Raw genomic sequence first — 20,863 nt, 5'->3', positions numbered from 1 at the left:
GTCCGACTCGTTGCAACCCCCTGGACTGTCGCCCCCCAGGCTCCTCTGTCCACGGGATTCTCCAGGCAAGAATGCTGGAGCAGGTTGCCATTTCCTTCTCCAGGGGATCTTCCCCATCCAGGGACTGAGCCCGGGTCTCCTGCATTGCAGGGTGCTTTACCATCCGAGTTACGAGGGAAGGCCAAAATACAAGGCTTGGCCTGGTAACCAGTGCTCGGTAACGAGTTGTCAAACGGCTTCATTTGTGATTTAATCTGATTTCCCTAAAGCAATTTCCGCCCACTCTTGCTCCAGGTCACTTTAAACTCTGGGAGCGAACGTCTCAACAGCACCGTCTCCGCTGTGTGACGGGCACAGCCGCCCGGCCCTGAGCCCGGAGCCTGCGAACATGCCAGGTGAGAGCCCTCCTTTGACTTGGAACCTTTAGGAGGGAGCCCGTGGGAATTTTTCTACAATTGTACTTGGTCTCATAGCAGCGATAATTGCTTCAAACGTTAGCATGCAAAAGCAGACTTCTTAAAATAAAAACGAACCCGGAGACAGCAAAGCCAGAGGCTCCCCATCAGGACACGGGGCAGCGCCTGTTTCTTCCTTCTCTAAATGTGCTAGAAAACAGCCAGGGGCGGGACTGCAGGGGCAGCCGGGCTCCGGGCCCCTCCCTGTGAGGGGCCTGGGCCCCGCAGAGCCTGCCCCCGTGTCCCCTGGGCTCGTCTGCCCCAGCCCAGAAGGCTCCTTTCCCAGGAGGTCAGGTCCTCCGAGTGCCCGCGGGGCAGGGGGCGCTCTCACCGGTGTGCCCGGGTCTGGCCGCCAGATGGCTGGGGGCGGGACGGGGTGGGGGCAGGTGAAGACGGGCCCTGCGTGCTGCCCACGTGGCCCCAGCAGGTGGAGTGTGACTGAACGACGCCAAGTCCAGAGGGCACCCTCGAGGGCGGGCGGCTGGTGGGGGAGCCGGGAGCAGGAAGGGGCCCATGGGCCTCACCTGAGCCTCCACCTGGGCTTCGGGACCCCTCATGCCCTGTCCCCCAAGGGGTGGCAAGACAGGGTCGGCACTGGGACGGGCCCAGGGCCGTGCTGCGGTCCAGGCGTTGGGCTGCCAGCTCGGGGAGGACTTGTCCAACCAGAGGGACCATCGGCCCAGGCCAGGCTAGCTTGGGCCAAGACAGGTGTCAGCTACCTCCCAACCGAGAGGTGCCCTCCCGCCGGCTGCTCCCCACGCACCCCCGGCCCCTGTGCTGGCCCGACTCTCGTGCGGGGACGTGACACCTGGGTCTGGGGACTCGCCCGCACCCTCTGTCTGCACATGGAATGAAACCCACGTCTCAGGGGCTTAGGGCGAGGGGTGGGGCCCCAGAGAAGGGACCACCTCACACCCATCTGGATGGCCACTGTCAAAACCAAAAGACCAAGCGCGGCTGAGGATGCAGAGACGGAAAATGGAGTGGCTGCCATGGAAACCGTCTGGAGGGTCCTCAGAAAGCTACCAGGGGGTCATCACACGAGCCGGCAGCCCCACTTCTGAGTATGTGCACAGAGGAAGTGAACGCAGGTGTGGAGAAGTCGTCTCCACAGGATAGGGGAGCCGCCCGTGTCCCTGGCCGGAGGAGTGGAGACGCGCCTGTGGTCCAGCCACACATCGGACTCCGAGCTGCCCTGAGGAGGAAGGGCGCTCTGACCCGTGGCCCTGGGGATGTGGTGTGCAGTCTCGGAAGGACACATTCTCTCTGCGATCTTACTTGCTGTCTGTCTCTGACTGCTGGGTCTTCGTTGCCACGCGTGGGCTCCTCTGGTTGCTGAGCACAGGCTCCAGAGTGGGGTTCAGGAGTCGTGGCCCCCGGGCCTCGCTGCTCAGCCGCACGTGCGATCTTCCCAGGCCCGGGACTGAGCCCGTGTCCCCTGCACTGGGGGACAGATTCTCAACCACTGGACCACTGGGGACGTCCAAGGTCACATTCTTTACCGTGCCCGCCCAGGAGGGGCTGGGGGTTAAGTGAGGACAGAGTTTCAGTTTTGCAAGATGAGAAAGTTCCGGCGATGGACATGGTGAAGGCCGTACAACAGTGGGACTGCGCTTCATGTCGCAGAAATGGACATGTGGAGTGTGTAAGATCATCACTTTTATCCTATGTATATTTTACTAGAATTTTAAAAACCGGGGGAAACACGTGAGGGCACAGTCGGACTTTGGGGTCACACTGTGAGGCCGTCGCCTCCGCCGGCCCGGGACCAGCCGTCCGACGTGTCTCGATGGGCCTTCAGCCGAGGACCAGCACTGCCCTCTGCCCGCCTTCACCGTGCGCCCCTGCTCCGCCGCTCAGTCGTGTCCGACTCTCTGCGACCCCATGGACTGCAGCCCACCAGGCTCCTCTGTCCATGGGGTTCTCTGGAATACTGGAGTGAGCTGCCATTTCCTCCTCCGGGGGATCTTCCCGACTCAGGGATTGAACCTGTCTCCTGCATTGCAGGCGGGTTCTTTACCACTGAGCCACTGGGGGAGCGTAGCTCTCCTCCCGCCTTCGGAGCTGGCCACGGATTTCTGCATAAGGTCACCCTGTGGTGGGGCAGCCTGAGACCCCACGGTTGTGCCAGCTTTGGGACGCACTGACGTTTCCTTGACTGTGGGAAAGGCCTGTGGAAAGGCCCAGGGGTCTTCACCCTCGACTCTAAGTAACCAAAGAGTCTTCACACCTCAGGGGTCACCAGGCTACAGAAGCGAGAGCCACGTTCTGTACCATCACCAGGGCCGCCCCCGCCCTGTGCGGCCCACTGTCCAGTCCCTGGGCTGGATACTGGGGCCACCCTTGCCAGAGGCCACTGCACCCAGAGAGGTCTGCCTGCACCTGGGCACTGCTTGCAGCTCCTGCTGACCTCAAGGGGCTGCTCTGTCCGCTGTCCGCTCTTGGAGAAGCAGGCCTCTGCACGGACAGTGCCTCCGGAGGCCGGGCCCAGGTTCTTCCCACTCCCAACAGGAAGCCCAAAGCCCAGGGGCGTCTGCTCCCTGTGCCCGCCTGCCAGCCTCGGCACGGTCCCAGCGCAAGCCTGGCAGAGCCCAGGGGACGCCTCCAAAGGATGGCGTGAAAGTGCGGCTGAGCCGACGGGGTGGAGAGCGAGGGGCGGGTGTGGGTGCTGGGGGTCCTGGCGTCTCTGGGTCCCTGCGTGTGCTCTGGGCCGGGGCGTCACGTGACGATGGGCAGTGGCGACTGCCCCGTGTGCCTGCGTCGACGAAGGACGCGGCCAGGCCCAGGCTGTCGGGGCAGGTTTTACATTCAGCGACTGATTCTGCCCGTCTGCTTCCCGAGGGGACGTGGACGCGCCCGTGGAGGGTGGGTGTGGGTTTTGAGTCAGGACACCTGCCCGGGGACTCTGGAGGTCAGCGCCTCCCCCTGGGAGCACGCCCCCCCCAACTCGGGAAATGCCCCCGGGTGACGCCCCACTAGATGTAAGCTCACAACTGCCACGAGAGAGGAGAGAAAGCCGGCCTGTGAGAGGGTCTGCAGGCCCTGCGTTGTGGGAGCGGGTCCTCCCTGCAAGACTGCGTGCTTGGAGGGTTGCTCCAGGTGGTCTGATCCACGCTGTCCCCAGCCACGCCCGCCCTCACGCTTGTCTCTGCCCGCAGGAAACGCCACGCTGGACTCCGGCCCTGTGCTGGGGGCCCTGTCGACGGGCGCGTCTTCCCACACGTGCAACGTGCCCTTCAACGACAGCAGGGTGTTCCTGGTGACCGTGTACAGCGGCGTGTGCGTGCTGGGCCTGCCGGCCAACTGCCTGACGGCGTGGCTCACGCTGCTGCAGGCACGCCAGGGCCACGTGCTGGCCGTCTACCTCTTCTGCCTGGCGCTCTGCGAGCTGCTCTACGTCAGCACCCTGCCGCTCTGGGTCGTCTACATCCAGCACGGGCACCGCTGGCCGCTCAGCCCCTGGGCCTGCAAGGTGACCGCCTATGTCTTCTTCTGCAACCTCTACATCAGCATCCTCTTCCTCTGCTGCATCTCCTGCGACCGCTTCCTGGCGGTGGTGTACGCGCTGGAGACGCGGGGCCGCCGCCACCAGAAGACCGCCATCCTCGTCTCCGCGACAGTCTTCCTTCTCGTCGGGCTCGTCCACTCCCCGGTGTTCAAGATGGAGCACGATGAAACCTGCTTCGAGACGCTGCCGATGGACCACAAGGTGGCCGGGTACTACTATGCGCGCTTCACGGTGGGCTTTGCCGTCCCGCTGTCCATCATCGCCATCACCAACCAGCGCATCTTCAGGACCATCCAACTGAGCACCAGCCTGAGCGCTGCCCAGAAGGCCAAGGTGAGGTTCCTGGCCATCGCGGTCGTGGCCATCTTCCTGGTCTGCTTCGCCCCCTACCACCTGGTGCTCCTGATCAAAGCCATCGCCTTTTCCTACCACAGAGGGGCAGAAGAACCTGTGTGCGACTTTGAAATCCGCCTGTACACGGCCTCCGTGGTGTTCCTGAGCCTGGCCACCGTGAACAGCGTGGCTGACCCCATCATCTACGTGCTGGCCGCGGAAGTGACCCGCCAGGAAGTGTGCAGAATCCACAAGGGGTGGAAAAAGTGGTCCACGAAGACGGATGACATCAAGCTCGCGTGCTCAAAGGACTCGGAGGAGGCACGGTCGCCCATGTCCCCCACCAACAGCTACACCTTCCCCGGGCCCGTCCACCCACCAGGGCCATCACCAGGCACCCCAGAGGGGCTGGCTGAGGGGTCCTGCTGAGCCCAGCGCAGGAGGCCAGGGCTGGCCGCCGATGCTGCTTGTAGACCGCTAGCCAATATCCACGGTGCTGGCTGGGGAGCCCCCTCCAGATGGCTAACCCCCGATTTCTCGTCCCCGGAGTCTCTGCCGCTGGGGGTCCCGGCTGAGCAGAAGCCCCACGGAAGGCGGCAGCACATTCAGGGTAAGGGCAGTCTGCTGGCCGCATGGCGGGCGGGAGCACTTGCTCTGGCCGGCGCTCTTCGCTATTAGCGCACAGCAGGGCAGCTGGCGTAGGCCATGCGCCCGCCTGGTGCTGCTGGCGGCTGCACAGGCCGTGTGAGGAAGCTGCCTGTCGGCCGCCGCGTGACGACTTTATTTCCTGAGCTTTTCTGCAAGCGTCGCTTGGATGCGAGTACGTGGCTGGGCATTTCTGCTTCTGCCCCGGATCATCCATGCAAACCGTGCCCCTGGTCACAGGCCCTTGGCTGGGGCAGCTCAGCACCGTGGCCCTGAGGGGAGCCGCAAGGTGGGGTGCAGTCCACGTGGCCTCCGGAGGAAGCCCCGTGTGTGTGTGGCAGGCACGCCTGCGGGCTGGGAGGGCCAGGGGGCAGTCCAGGCAGGGGGACAAGCCCAAGGGCTCCGAGGACCCAGCACGTCGTCAGCATGGAGGCTTCCTGGCTCCCGTCAGGGCGGAGCTGCTGAGGGCCAGGCCAGGCGCAGCGCTGCCTCCGAGTCCCATCCGTAGCAGGTCCCGTGACCCTGGCCTCAGCGGGTCAGCGGCGGGGCGACCGCACACAGCCCCAAGGCGGCGTCAGGGTCAACTTCTGCTCCCGCTTCTCTAAGGCCGCGTCGATGGATGAGCTTTACTGTGAAAGACCCTGAGAAGTCATGTGATTTCACGTCTGGGAATAAAAACACAAGAGTTCACATCAGTGCCAACTTCCTCACGTGCAGAAGTGTCATTTTAGTTCTCAGGCTCAGGGGGAGCCGGGCTGGGGGAAGGGAGCGTGCCCGGCTCTCCCGGTGATGGGCGGGTTCTAGAGTGGTGTTCTAGAGTGTTCACAGGGCGTTCCCTCGAGGCTGACACGGCAGTTCCTGGGGCTGCTGCAACAAGTCACCGCAGGATCTCAGCCTTCGGGCTGGAGGTCTGGATCGAGACGTGGGGGGGGGGGGGGGGGGGGCCTGGGGGCCTGGGCTCCAGGCCTCTGGAGTTCATGCATCCTTGGCTTCTGGGTGTGGCCACATCACCCCAGGCTGTCCCGTCTCTCTTCTGTGTCTTTGGACCCGGGACTCCCCTGGATAACCAGGGTGAGCTCATTGCTACACCCTTAGACAGAGCCTATTTCCCAGCAAGGTCCTGCCCGCAGACTCCAGGGCGCAGGACGAGACATAGCCTTCTGGGGTCGACAAGCCCGCCCCCCACAGATGGCAACAGGGAGCAAGAGGCGTGCTGCACGGCTCCGGGGGGAGGCTCAGTTCAGTTCAGTCGCTCAGTTGCGTCTGACTCTTTGCGACCCCACGGACTGTGGCACGCCAGGCCTCCCTGTCCCGGGGGACAAGTGGCCCCAGACTCAGCGCTCACCCCTCACCTGCTCCGCACCTGCCACCATGTGTGCGGTGGTGCCCAGTACCGTGAGAGCGCCCCCTGGCTGTGCACTGGCCGCCCAGTCGCTGCAAAAATCTGCTTTAAAAAAATGAATGATGGTAGCTTATCTTTTTCATTAATACCTTTTCTTGGCAGCCTCATGCCACTTCCTTGGGAGTTTTGGGGAAAGTTCCTGGTGTCTGAAATCCCAGGTCCTCCCAGCAAACCGCCTCCCAGGACTGTCTGCACCCTAGCCTCTTGGTGTCACTTCCCCTGGGGTTTCACCATGGGGCTTCCCTGGTGGCTCAGATGGTAAAGAATCTGCCTACGATACAGGAGACCCGGGGTCCAATCCCTGGGTTGGGAAGATACCTGGAGCAGAAAATGGCAACTCACTCCAGTGTTCCTGCCTGGAAAATTCCAAGGACAGAGGAGCCTGGCGGGCTGCAGTCCGTAGGGTGACAGAGTCAGACAGGGCTGAGCGACTAACACTTTCATTTTCCGACATTTTATGCCTCAGTCTCAGTCATGGACATAAAGCTTGTGCTCCCGGCGAGGGGGCGCCCCTCTGAACAGCAGGGCCTTGTGAGCAGGGTCTCCAGCTCCCCGCTGTAGACGTCCTGGGGCGGCCGAAACAAAGGACCACAAACTGGGATGACATGTCTTAGAACAACAGGAACTGACCCTCTCACAGCTCCCAGGCCCCAAGTCCAAAATCAAGGTGTCAGAAGCCTCCAAGAGAGGGTCCTTCCTGCTCCACCAGCCTCCGGGGGCTCCAGGGGTCCCCGGGCTTGCGGTTACACCACCCCAATCTCTGCGGCTTCTGTCTTTGTGGACCCTCTTTTGTGTCCCTCTGGGGAGACCTTTGTCTCAAGGCCACGTGCCGGGCCCCAGAGTCCGTCTAGAGCCCTGGTGCTGCCCTCCTGCGTCCGCAGTCTCCCTGGCCCAGTTTGGCCCCGTACCAGGGCACGGTTTTCTGTCCTTTCTCCCTGCGGAGCCAGAGCCCGCCTCGCTGGCACCAGGGTGACCAGGCTGCCCAGGAGCCGCAGCATCAGACGGAGGCGGGGTGTATACTGTGTCCCGCCGGGTCAGCAGGCTCCATCCTTGGCCCGAGGGGGCTTCAGCCGCCCTCAGCCTGGAGTGCGGGGGTGGGTGTACAAGCCTCAGGGGTGGGCCTGGCCTGTCCACTCCATCCCTCCTCCGCCCCTCCGTCCTCTCACAAGACTGGCTCAGAGCACCGCCTGGTTTGCGCGCGTGTGTGTCTGTGTGTGTGGGCGGCGTGCAGGCCACGTGACCCTGGACTCACCCCCCCCCCCACCCCCCCAGCTCCCGGCAAAGGGGCTTCCCAGTGAATTCACAACCACATCACACGCAGGCTGGGAATCTGCTGCTCCTCCGTCTTCTGCTGACGTCACACCCCCAATAAACAGCCCTTCTTCCCCAGCGGGATCCGTCGGCACCGACCGGTCCGCCAGCTCACCACTGAGGCGGGGGTGTGGGGACGGAGCCCCTGGCTCAGAGAGGGGCCGCCAGGAGTCTGCCAGGAGGGGCGACCTGCGGGGCTGCACCCGGGAGCCTCAGAGGTGCCTTCAGGGTGGGGCAGGGCTGCCTGAGGTGAGAAGGCGGCTGCGTGGAGGGCCATCGCCGCCGGGAGGAGGGTCCCGGCTCCCCGAGGAGGGTCGCGGGTCCCAGCCCAGGTCCCCAGCCCTAGTGTAGGGGCCAGGTGGGGAGCTGATGGGGAAGACATCGGAAGCCTGCGAAGCGTCGAGGCAGGGCTGGGGGGATGGGGGAGGACTCGGGGCAGATCCCCTACGGGGCGCCTGCGCCCGGAGAGCAAGGCTGACGCGGCGGGCGGGCGGGCCTCAGGGCCGAGAGGCTCGGGAAGGGCCTCTGCGCCCCCGCGACCCCCCGCAGCCCCCTCGGGGGCCAGCCGCAGTCGTGGGCAGGGCCCGGGGCGTCGCGGGGGCAGCCGCGGGCCGGCAGCCTCGCGGCTGGAGGGCTCAGCGAGGCCTCGTCCCGGCCAGGCGCGCCGCCCGCCGCGGGGTCTTCCCCTGGGGTTGGGGACTGGCCGCCAGACCTGCGCGCAGCGCTACTGGGGCTGTTCATCGACATCGGGAGTCCCCAGCGGAAGCCGCGCCGACACCGAGAGGGCTCAGAACGCAGCGCGGCGCTCCCGCTTCCTGCGGGCCTCTCCCCGGCCCCGCGAGGACCCAGCCTCCTCGACGGAGGCGCGTCCGTCCTGGCGGCGACCCCTAGAGGGCGCGCGCGGCTGAGCGCCCGGCGCGTCCGGCCTGCGGCCGCCAGGGGGCAGCACCGCCCGAGAGGCGGCTGCGGGCGCGGCGGCCGTCTCCCGCCGGACGCTGGCCGCGAGGGGTCGTGAGGGGAAACGGCGTCCCCGCGCTGGCGGGGCGTGCGGAGCCGGGTCTGAGAAGCCGAGAAGCCGAGAGCGGCCCTGCGCCCGGTGACAGCGCAGGTTGACGGGGACATCAGGCCGGCTCGCGTCCTCGCGCGAATCCGGAGAAACCGCAGGCGCAGGGGGCGGCGGGCCGGGCTGCGGGAGCGGGAGAGCCCGCCCGCGCGGCGGGGAGGGCGCGGGGCCGGCGGAGGCCCTGTCCCCGGCCTGCCGGCGCCTCGGGTTTGCACGGGACCCCGCAGCGCCACTCCGAGGGCCTGGCCAAGAGCACGGAGAGCTGCGTGTGGACGGATGTTGGGGCAGCATCACTCCATAAGCGACACGTGGTCTATGATGAGAGCGACTGTCACTCACTGCTGACACTTGCTACCGTGGGGATGAGCCTCGCAGCGTGCAAAGTGAGAGGACTGCCGTTGGTCCAGTGGCGAAGACTCCGAGCTCCCAATGCCCAGGTTGGATCCTGGGTAGGGGAACTAGATGATGCTGTGAAAGTGCTGCCCTCAATATGCCAGCAAGTTTGGAAAACTCAGCAGTGGCCACAGGACTGGAAAAGGAGACTTTTCATTCCAATCCCAAAGAAAGGCAATGACTCCCAAAGACGAGTCTTCAAACTATGGCACAATTGCACTCATTTCACATGCTAACAAGGTTATGCTTAAAATTCTTCAACCTATGTTTCAACAGTGCGTAAACCTAAAACCTCTGGATGTACAAGCGGGATTTAGAAAAGATAGAGGAAACAGAGATCAAATTGGCAACATCTTTTGGATCATAGAAAAAGCAAGGGAATTCCAGAAAAACATCTACTTCTTCTTAACTGACTAAACTAGAGCCTTTGACTGTGTGGATCACAACAAACTGTGGAAAATTCTTCAACAGATGGAAGTACCAGACCACCTTACCTGCCTCCTGAGAAATCTGTATGTAGGTCAAGAAGCAACAGTTAGAACCAAATATAGAACAGACTGGTTCCAAATTAGGAAAGGAGTGTGACAACGCTGTGATTGTCACCCTGCTTATTTAATTTATATGCAGAGGACATCAGGAGAAATGCCGGGCTAGATGAAGTTCAAGCTGGAATCAAGATGCCGGGAGAAATATCAATAGCCTCAGATATGCAGGTGACACCACCCTTACGGCAGAAAGTGAAGAGGAACTAAAGAGCCTCTTGATGAAAGTGAGAAAGGAGAGTGAAAAAGTCAGCTTAAAACTCAACATTCAGAAAACAAAGATCATGGCATCTGGTCCCATCACTCCATGGCAAGTAGATAGGGAAAAAATGGAAACAGTGACAGACTTTATTTTGGGGGGCTCCAAAATCACTGTGGACGGTGACTGAAACCATGAAATTAAAAGACGCTTGTTGCTTGGAAGAAAAGCTGTGACAAACCTAGACAACATATTGAAAAGCAGAGACAACACTTTGCCAATTCAGGCCTATAGAGTCAGAACTATTGTTTTTCCAGTGCTCATGTACAGATGTGAGAGTTGGACCATAAAGAAGCACCAAAGAATTGATGCTTTCAAACTGTGGTGCAGAGGAAGACTCTTGAGAGTCCACTGGACTGCAAGGAGATCAAACGAGTTAATCTTGAAGGAAATCAATTCTGAATATTCATTGGAAGGACTGATGAAGCTGAAGCTGAAGCTCAGATACTTTGGCCATCTGATGAGAAGAGCTGACTCATTGGAAAAGGTCCTGATGCTGGGAAAGATTGAGGGCAGGAGAAGAAGGGGTTGACAGAGGATGAGATGGTTGGCTGGCATCACTGGCTTGATGGACACGAGTTTGAGCAAGGTCCGGGAGATGGCGAAGGATAGGGAAGCTTGGTGTACTGCAGTCCATGGGGTCGCAAAGAGTCAGACATGACTGAGCAAATAAACAATGACAAAGGGGAACTAGATCCCGCACCCACAACTACAGATACTGTGTACCCAAAACAAAGAAGGAAGATCCCACATGCCACAACTTAAATAAATAAAAATAAATTATTTAAAAAATCATGCTAAGTGAGAGGCCAGACTCAAAAGGCCACAGGAAGCATTATGCCATTTCTATGAGAAGTCCAGCAAAAGGCAATTCATAGGGGCAGGAAGGAGCTGTGTGGTCCCCTGGGGCTGGGGGCGCGGCAATGAGGGATCATAGCTAAAGGGTAGGGGCCCTTTCTGAGGGGATGAGTTTCTAACATTGACTGTGGTGAAGTTTGCCTGGATCTGTGAATACACTAAAAGCCCTGGCTTGTACACTTTAAAAGGGCGAGTTGTCTGGTATGTGATCATATTTCAATAAATCTGTTTAAAAAAAGAGAGAGAGACAAACATCAGACCCCCTTTGTCCAGACTGCAGACCCAAGGCCCCTGAAGGGACAGCCCGGGGCCACCACACTCAAAGCAGGATGGGCTGAGAGGCCTCGGCCCCAGTGGCCCCTACATGTTCCCCAGTCACAGCCCCATAGCCCCTGGGACAGAGGTTTCAGGCGCTGGGCAGGCAGGGTGGGCAGCACGGGGGGTCCCCGTGGGCTGTGCCCTCAGCCCTGCCATGACCACCTCCCGGCCTTGCTCCAGGGCTGCCGGGTAGCAGGGTACCTCTGCTGCTCAGGAGACCATGGCCTTCCTCCGCATGACCACTCCTGGCCCTCCTGGAGATGACAGCCACCTGGCCCTGCTCGCCCCCCTACCCTGAGTTTGGGCTCGGGTGGGCATCTTTCTGATAGAAAGGTGGTGGCAGAGTAGAAGGATGTGTGCTCATCTGCTCCTGCAAGAACTCCAAATTTACAACTCACTGCTGAACAACCAGCAGCAGAATGCTGGATCCCACCAAAAAAAGACATTCCATGTCCAAGGGCAAAGGAGAGGCCCCAAAAAGATGAAAGGAGGGACAAAATCACATTTAGAATCAAACCCCATACCCACCAGAGACTCTTGGAGGGTTCAAACAAAACGTGCACAGCAGGACCAGCGACCCCACGGAGACTGAGCCAGACCCGCCTTTGAGTGTTTGAGTGTCTCCTGTGGAGGTATGAGTCAGCGGTGGGCTGCTGCCGGGGCTCTGGGTGCAACAGACCTGGGTCACGCAGCGTGTGGCATAAACGCTCTTGGACGAGGTTGTCATTAAACCCACCATAGAGCCACCGAGCAGACGACCCACAAACTGCAGAATAATTATACCAAATAAATTCTTGGACTGTTAAGAAAGTTCTAGGACTCACAACAGATTTCCCAACCTGGGGATCTTGCAAAGGGACTGAGAACTCCAAGGGAATTATACTTTGGAGGCCAGTGGATTTAACTACAGAACTTACACAGGACTAGGGAAACGGACGCTTGGAGGGCGCAGACAAAACCTTGTGCACCAGGGCCCAGGAGAAAGGAGCAGGGACCCCGCAAGAGACTGAGCCAGACCTGCCTGTGGGCGTCCAGGGGTCTCCAGCGGAGGCGTGGGTCGGCAGCGGCTGCGCGGGGTTGGGGCACTGAGTGCGGCAGTGCGTGCACTGGACCTTTGGACGGAAGTCGCCATTATCTTCATTACCTCCACCATTGTGAAGTCTCAGGTCAAACAACAGGGAGGGAACATAGTCCCGCCCAGCAACAGAAAATTGGGTGAAAGATCTGCTGAGCATGGCCCCGCACATCAGAACAAGACCAAACTACCACTCAGTCACTCTCTCCCATCAGGAAGCTCCCATAAGCCTCTTATCCTTCTCCATCAGAGGGTGGACAGACTGAAAACCACAATCACAGAAAACTAACCAAACTGATCACATGGACCACAGCCTCGTCTAACTCAATGAAACTATGAGCCATGCCATGTAGGCCATCCAAGATGGATGGGTCATGGTGGAGAATTCTGACAAAACGTGGTCCACTGGAGAAGGGAATGGTAAACCACTTCAATATACTTGCCTTGAGAACCCCATGAACAGTATGAAAAGACAGAAAGATAGGACACTGATAGATGAACTCCCCAGGTCGGTAGGCGCCCAATATGCTACTGGAGATCAGTGAAGAAGTAACTCCAGAGAGAATGAAGAGACAGAGCCAAAGCAACAACAAAGCCCAGTTGTGGATGTGACTGGTGATGGAAGCAAGGTCTGATGCTGTAAAGAGCAGTATTGCATAGGAACCTGGAATGTTAGGTCCATGAATCAAGGCAAATTGGAAGCGGTCAAAACAGGAGATAGCAAGAGTGAACATCAACATTCTAGGAATCAGTGAATTAAAATGGACTGGAATTGGTGAATTTAATTCAGATGACCATTATATCTACTACTGCAAGAATCCCTTAGAAGAAATGGAGTAGCCATCATAGTCAATGAAAGAATCTAAAATGCAATACTTGGGTGCAATCTCAAAAATGACAGAATGATCTCTATTTGTTTCCAAGGCAAACCATTCAATATCACAGTAATCCAAGTCTATGCCCCAACCAGTAATGCTGAAGAAGCAAAAGTTGAATGGTTCTATGAAGACCTACAAGACCTTCTAGAACGAACGCCAAAAATAGCTGTCCTTTTTATTATAGGGGACTGGAATGCCAAAGTAGGAAGTCAAGAAACACCTGGAGTAACAGGCAAATTTGGCCTTGGAGTACAGAATGAAGCAGGGCAAAGGCTGATAGAGTTTTGCCAAGACAATGCGCTGGTCAGGACAGACGCCCTCTTCCAACAACACAAGACAATACTCTACGCATCACCAGATGGTAACACTGAAATCAGATTGATTATATTCTTTGCAGTCAGAGAAGGAGAGGCTCTATACAGTCAGCAAAACCAAGACTGGGAGCTAACTGTGGTTCAGATCGTGAACTCCTTATTGCCAAATTCAGACTCAAATTGAAGAAAGTAGGGAAAACCATTAGATCATTAAGGTAGGGCCTAAATCAAATCCCTTATGGTTATACAGTGGAAGTGACAAGTATATTTAAGGGATTATATCTGATAGAGTGCCTGAAGAATGATGGATGGAGGTTTAGAACATTGTACAGGAAGCAGGGATCAAGACCACCCCCAAGAAAAAGAAATGCAAAGAGGCAAAATGGTTGTCTGAGAAGGCCTTACAAGTAGCTGAGAAAAGAAGAGAAGCTAAAGGCAAAGGAGAAAAGGGAAGCTGTACTCAGCTGAATGCAGGATTCCAAAGAATAGCAAGCAGAGATAAGAAAGCCTTCCCCAGTGACCAGTGCAAAGAAATAGAGGAAAACAATAGAATGGGAAACACTAGAGATCTCTTCAAGAAAATTACAGATACCAAGGGAACATTTCATGGAAAGATGGGCACAATACAGGACAGAAATGGTAGGGACCTAACAGAAGAAGAAGATATTAAGAAGAGGTGGCAAGAGTACACAGAGCTATACAAAAAAGATCTTCATGACCCAGAGAGCCATGGTGGTTTGATCACTCACCTAGAGTCAGACATCCTGGAATGTGAAGTCAAGTGGGCCTTAGGAAGCATCACTACCAACAAAGCTAGTGGAAGTGCTGGAATTCCAGCTAAGTTATTTCAAATAATAAAAGATGATGCTGTGAAAGTGCTGCACTCAATATGCCAGCAAATTTGGAAAACTCAGCAGTGGTCACAGGACTGGAAAAGGTCAGCTTTTATTCCAATCCCAAAGAAAGGCAATGCCAAAGAATGTTCAAACTGCTGAACAATTGCACTTATCTCACATGCTAGCCAAGTATTGATCAAAATTCTCCAAGCCAGGCTTCAACAGTACGTGAAAAATAAACTTCGAGTTGTTCAAGTTGGATTTAGAAAAGGCAAACGAACCAGACAGGCTGGATGAAGCACAAGGTGGAATCAAGATTGCTGGGAGAAATATCAATAACCTCAGATATGCAGATGACACCACCTTTGGCAGAAAGCAAAGATTTAAAGAGCCTCTTGATGAAAGTGAAAGAGGAGAGTGAAAAAGTTGACTTAAAATTCAATATTCAAAAAACTAAGGTCATGGCATATGGTCCCAACATTCATAGCAAATAGATGGTGAAACAATGGAAACAGTGACAGACTTTATTTTCTTGGGCTCCAAAATCACTGCAGATGGTAACTGCAGTCATGAAATTAAAAGACGCTTGCTCCTTGGAAGAAAAGTTATGAACAACCTAGACAGCATATTAAAAAGCAGAGACATTACTTTACCAACAAAGGTCTGTCTAGTCAAGGCTATGGTTTATCCAGTAGTCAGGTATGGACGTGAGAGTTGGACTATAAAGAAAACTGAGCACCGAAGAATTGATGTTTTTGAACTGTGGTGTTGGAGAAGACTCTTGAGAGTACCTTGGACAGCAAGGAGATCCAACCAGTCCATCCTAAAGGAAATCAACTCTGAATATTCATTGAAAAGACTGATGCTGAAGCTGAAACTCCAATACTTTGGCCACCTGATGTGAAAAACTGACTCATTGGAAAAGACCCTGATGCTGGAAAATATTGAAGGCTGGAGGAGAAGGGGACAACAGAGGATGAGATGGTTGGATGGCTTCACTGACTCAATGGACATAAGTTTGAGCAAGCTCCAGGAGTTGGTGATGGACAGAGAAGCCTGGCATGCTGCAGTCCATGGGGTTGCAAAGAGTCGGACATGACTGAGTGACTAAACTAAAGTGAACGGCTCTCTGATTGACTTTCAGGTTTCAGCCTGTACCAGAATCCCCTGGTGGGCCTGCTGAAACACAGCCAGACAGGGCCCAGCCCCACAATTTCTGAGTCAGCAAAGTTGCATTCATACTGACTTCCCTGGAGATGCTGCTGCTGGGGTAGAGGCCCACAGCTTGAGAACCTCCGCCCTAAGCCGCACACCATTGGGATGGCATGTGCTCAATTCTGGCAGGTGAGAGGCGGGCCAGGACCAGTTTGCCTGCTGGAGGAAAGGCTCTCTGTTTCCCTACCACCTGTGAAACTGAATGCAAGGTCTGGAGCTACTGCAGCCACTCTGAGTCTCTGTGGGCAAAGCCACCTGAGCAGGAAGCCCACACACAGGGGAAGGCCTTTGTGCCCTCCACCTGCCCATCCCAGTCCTTGACCTTTTAAGGGTTAGTGGCATTTGGCTCCAGTCCACCACAGCTCTCGTCCCCAGGGCCTACTCCACATCAGAAGGTGTACTGGCCACACACCCTGACCAGCCCCCTTCACCTCCTTCAGCTCTCTCACACTGCAACCCCTGCTGTGTCCCTCCAGTGTCATAAGGACATCATTTTCTTTCCTTCATTATTCAGTTCAGTTCAGTTGCTCAGTCATGTCCGACTCTTTGCATCCCCATGGACTACAGCACGCCAGGCTTCCCTGTCCATCACCAACTCCTGGACCTTGCTCAAACTCATATCCATTGAGTCGGAGATGCCATCACATTTATTATTACACCCATGTATACTTATAGAAGTTGCCCTTTTCCTAAACATTTACTTGCCTCTATAGACACCCATGGGAATCATATAGGATTTTTTTGTGTATATACTTTTATCCAGCTTTTTGTTTTGAAAGAATTTCCAATTTACAGAAAAGCAGCAAACAGTACTGTGGAATTAAAGAGAATAAAGTAGGAGGTGGGACCAGCCTGTAGGGGGCGCTCTCTCACCCACTAAACTAATTTAACTGTTAGTTGAGTCCGACTCTGTGCCATCCCATGAGCTGTAACCCGCCAGGCTCCTCTGCCCATGGGATTTTCCAGGCAAGAACACTGGAGTGGGCTGCCGTTTCCTTTTCCAGGGGATCTTCCCCACCCAGGTATCGAACCCGGGTGTCCTGCATTGCAGGCTGACTCTTTACCATCTGAGCCCCAGGGATGCAGTTCAGTTCAGTCTAGTCTCTCAGTCGTGTCTGACTCTTTGCGACCCCATGGACTGCAGCATGCCAAGCCTTCCTGTCCCTCACCCAACTCCCAGAGCTTGCTCAAACTCGTGTCCATCAAATCAGTGATGCCATCCAACCATCTCATACTCTGTTGTCCCCTTCTCCTCCTGCCTTCAATCTTTCCCAGCATCAGGGTCTTTTCAAATGAGTCAGTTCTTCGAATCAGGTGCCCAAAGTATTGGAGTTTCATCTTCAGCTGTCTGGCTCTAGGTGAGTGATCATACCATCGTGATTATCTGCATTGTGAAGATCTTCTTTGTATAGTTCTGTGTATTCTTGCCACCTCTTAATATCTTCTTCTGTTAGGTCCATGCCATTTCTGTCCTGTATTGTGCCCATCTTTCCATGAAATGTTCTAATTTTCTTGAAGAGACCTCTAGTCTTTCCCAATTCTATTGTTTTCCTCTATTTCTTTGCACTGATCACTGAGGAAGGCTTTCTTATCTCTCCTTGCTATTCTTTGGAACTCTGCATTCAAATGGGTATATCTTTCCTTTTCTCCTTTGCTTTTTACTTTTCTTCATTTCACAGCTATTTGTAAGGCTTTCTCAGACAGCCATTTTGCTTTTTTGCATTTTATTTTCTTGGAGATGGCCTTCATCCCTGTCTCTTGTACAGTGTCACGAACCTCCATCCATAGTTCTTCAAGGACTCTATCAGATATAATCCCTTGAATCTATTTGTCACTTCCACTGTATAACCGTAAGGGATTTGATTTAGGTTGTACGTGAATGGTCTAGTGATTTTCTCTACTTTCTTCAATTTGAGTCTGAATTTGGCAATAAGGAGTTCATGAGCTGAACCACAGTCAGCTCCCAGTCTTGGTTTTGCTGACTGTATAGAGCTCCATCTCTGGCTGCAAAGAATATAATCAATCTGATTTTGGTATTGACCATCTGGTGATGTCCATGTATAGAGTCTTCTCTTGTGTTGTTGGAAGAGGGTGTTTGCTATGACCAGTGCGCTCTCCTGGAAAAACTCTATTAGCCTTTGCCCTGCTTCATTCTGTACTCCAAGGCCAAATTTGCCTGTTACTCCAGGTGTTTCTTGACTTCCTACTTTGGCATTCCAGTCCCCTATAATAAAAAGGACAGCTTTTTTTGGCGTTCATTCTAGAAGGTCTTGTAGGTCTTCATAGAACCATTCAACTTTTGCTTCTTCAGCATTACTGGTTGAGGCATAGACTTAGATTACTGTGATATTGAATGGTTTGCCTTGGAAACAAATAGAGATCATTCTGTCATTTCAGAGACTGCATCCAAGTACTGCATTTCAGACTCTTGTTGACTATGATGGCTACTCCATTTCTTCTAAGGGATTCTTGCCCACATTTCAGTAGTAGATATAATGGTCATCTGAGTTAAATTCACCCATTCCAGTCCATTTTAGTTCTCTGATTCCTAAAATGTCAATGTTCACTCTTGCCATCTCCTGTTTTGACCACTTCCAATTTACCTTGATTCATGTACCTAACAATCCAGGTTCCTATGTAATACTGCTCTTTACAGCACCAGACCTTGCTTCCATCACCAGTCACATCCACAACTGGGTATTGTTTTTGCTTTGGCTCTGTGTCTTCATTCTTTCTGGAGTTACTTCTTCACTGATCTCCAGTAGCATATTGGGCACCTACCGACCTGGGGAGTTCATCTTTCAATGTCCTATCTTTTTGCCTTTTCATACTGTTCACGGGGTTCTCAAGGCAAGAATACTGAAGTGGTTTGCCATTCACTTCTCCAGTGGACCATGTTTTGTCAGAACTCTCCACCATGACCCATCCATCTTGGATGGCCTACATGGCATGGCTCATAGTTTCATTGTATTAGACAAGGCTGTGGTCCATGTGATCAGATTGGTTAGTTTTCTGTGATTGTGGTTTTCAGTCTGTCCACCCTCTGATGGATAAAGATAAGAGGCTTATGGGAGCTTCCTGATGGGAGAGACTGACTGAGGGGGAAACTGAGTCTTGTTCTGATGTGCAGGGCCATCAGGAAATCAGGAAATCTTTAATCCAATTTTCTGTTGATGGGTGGAGCTGTGTTCCCTCCCTGTTATTTACCTGGGGCCAAACTATGGTGGAGGTAATGAAGATAATGGTGAATGTGAAAGTGAAGTCGCTCAGTCAATCCAACTCTTGGCGACCCCATGGACTGTAAGCCTACCAGGCTCCTCCATCCATGAGATTTTCCAGGCAAGAACACTGAAGTGGGTTTCCATTTCCTTCTCCAGGAGATCTTCCTGACCCAGGGATGAACCTGTGTCTGCCACATCGTAGGCAGACGCTTCACTGTCTGAGTCGCCAGGGAACCTCAAAGATAATGGTGACCTCCTTCAAAAGGTCCCATGCGTGTACTGCTACACGCAGCGCCCCCAACCCTGCGGCAGGCCACCAGCGACCCACGCCTCTGCTGGAGACTCCCGGACACTCCCAGGCAAGCCCGGGTTAGTCCCTGCGGTGCTGCTTCTCCTCTCTCCTGGGCCCTGGTGCGCACAAGGTTCGTTTGAGCTCTCTGAGCGTCTCTGTTGGGAATGCGGTTCCATCCTAAACGCAAATTCGCCCCTCCTACCACCTTGCTGGGGCTTCTCCTTTGCCACTGGACATGGGATATCTCCTCAAAGTTGCCCCAGCACCACATGGCTGCTGCTCCAGGTCTGTAGCAAAGGAATATTTGAAAAAAAGTAACTTTATATGTGGTCAAGATGTCTAAAATGGAATTGCTATTACAGAGGTTTTTTATTTTTTATTTTTTTTTTTAATGCTTTTTTTTTTTTTTTCCAGTGGGTTTTGTCATACTACAGGGGTTTTTTAAATAAGCTTTCAAATCAGTAAAACTTATGCGAAACTAAAACAAGTTTCATATGCTAAAAGGGCTAGGTTTTCTTGAATTGTTGTCTGCTTCTTGTAAGAAAGTGTGAAAGGTTTTTCCTTACCTTTTAATCATCTGCTTAGAAAACCAAAATTGTGCTTTACCCAAATTATTTCCTGTGCTTCAGGTTGTCTTAATCAGATCTTTGATTACTTAAGAAAATGAAATCATCTTGGTATTAGAAGAGATACATTTTTCTTATAACCATGTCACTCACTCACTTAGTTGTGTCCAACACTGTGTGACCCCATGGAATGTAGCCCACCAGGCTCCTCTGTCCATGGAATTTTTTCAGGTAAGAATATTAGATTGGGTTGACATTTCCTTCTCCAGGGGACCTTCCAGACCCAGAGATCAAATCCATATCTCCTGCATCTTCTGCATTGACAGGTGGATTCTTTACCCCTGAGCCATATGGGAAGTCCTGTGTCTGTTTGAGTGTGTTAGTTGCTCAGCCATGTCCAACTCTTTTTCAACTCCATGGACTGTAGCTTGCCAGGCTCCTCTGTCCATGGGATTCTCCAGGTAAGAATACTAGAGTCGGTAACCATTCCCTTCTCCAGTGGATCTTCCTGACCCAGAGATCAAACCCAGGTCTTCTGCATTACAGGAGGATTCTTTACCATCTGAGCCATCAGGGAAGCCCTAACTTTCTGTATTTGGCTTAGAAATCATTTATCATTACTTTGGTCAAATAGATAATTAATAATCATTTCTTAGTAGTCCGTGGTCCAGTTTAAGCAAATGTCCAAAGCCTCTGACAAACTTTCCAAAAGCTGGGTTCTAAATGAAGGCTTTCTCACCTTGAACTAACTCCAGGCTCTTCCAGGAGGTCTTTGAAAAGCTCAAAGGGTTTGTCACCTGTTAAAATATTAAACTAATCAGGCTTTTGTTGTTCAGTCCCTCAGTTCAGTTTCAGTTCAGTCACTCAGTCGTGTCTGACTCTTTGCAACTCCATGAACTGCAGCATGCCAGGCCTCCCTGTTCATCACCAACTCCCAGAGCTCGCTCAAACTCGTGTCCATCAAATTGGTGATGTCATCCAACCATCTCATCCTCTGTTGTCCCCTTCTCATCCTGCCTTCAATTTTTCCCGGCATCAGGGTCTTTTCAAATGAGTCAGTTCTTCTCATCAGGTGCCCAAAGGATTGGAGTTTCAGCTTCAGCATCCATCTTTCCAATGAATATTCAGGACTGATTTCATTTAGGATGGACTGGTTGGATCTCCTTGCTGTCCAAGGGACTCTCAAGAGTCTTCTCTAATACCACAGTTCAAAAGCATCAATTCTTCGGCGCTCAGCTTTCTTTATAGTAAAGCTCTCACATTCATACATGACTACTGGAAAAACCATAGCCTTGACTAGATGGACCTTTGTTGGCAAAGTAATGTCTCTGCTTTTTAAAATGCTGTCTAGGTTGTTCATAACTTTTCTTCCAAGGAGC

At 54.0% G+C, this 20,863-nt stretch overlaps 1 protein-coding gene across 1 annotated transcript; it reads left to right on the top strand.

Annotated features, from left to right (window-relative positions):
- The first annotated feature begins 186 nt into the window (after nt 1–186).
- GPR132 (G protein-coupled receptor 132) lies at nt 187–5,574 on the top strand. Its single transcript, XM_065906608.1, has 2 exons — nt 187–395; nt 3,614–5,574. Exons 1-2 carry the CDS (start codon nt 389–391, stop codon nt 4,723–4,725), a joined length of 1,119 nt encoding a protein of 372 aa, XP_065762680.1. The 5' UTR covers nt 187–388; the 3' UTR covers nt 4,726–5,574.
- The last annotated feature ends 15,289 nt before the right edge of the window (nt 5,575–20,863 follow it).

Source organism: Muntiacus reevesi, chromosome 15, assembly GCF_963930625.1.
Source record: "Muntiacus reevesi chromosome 15, mMunRee1.1, whole genome shotgun sequence".
Taxonomy (NCBI): domain Eukaryota; kingdom Metazoa; phylum Chordata; class Mammalia; order Artiodactyla; family Cervidae; genus Muntiacus; species Muntiacus reevesi.
This window is presented reverse-complemented; position numbering and strand designations above follow the sequence as displayed.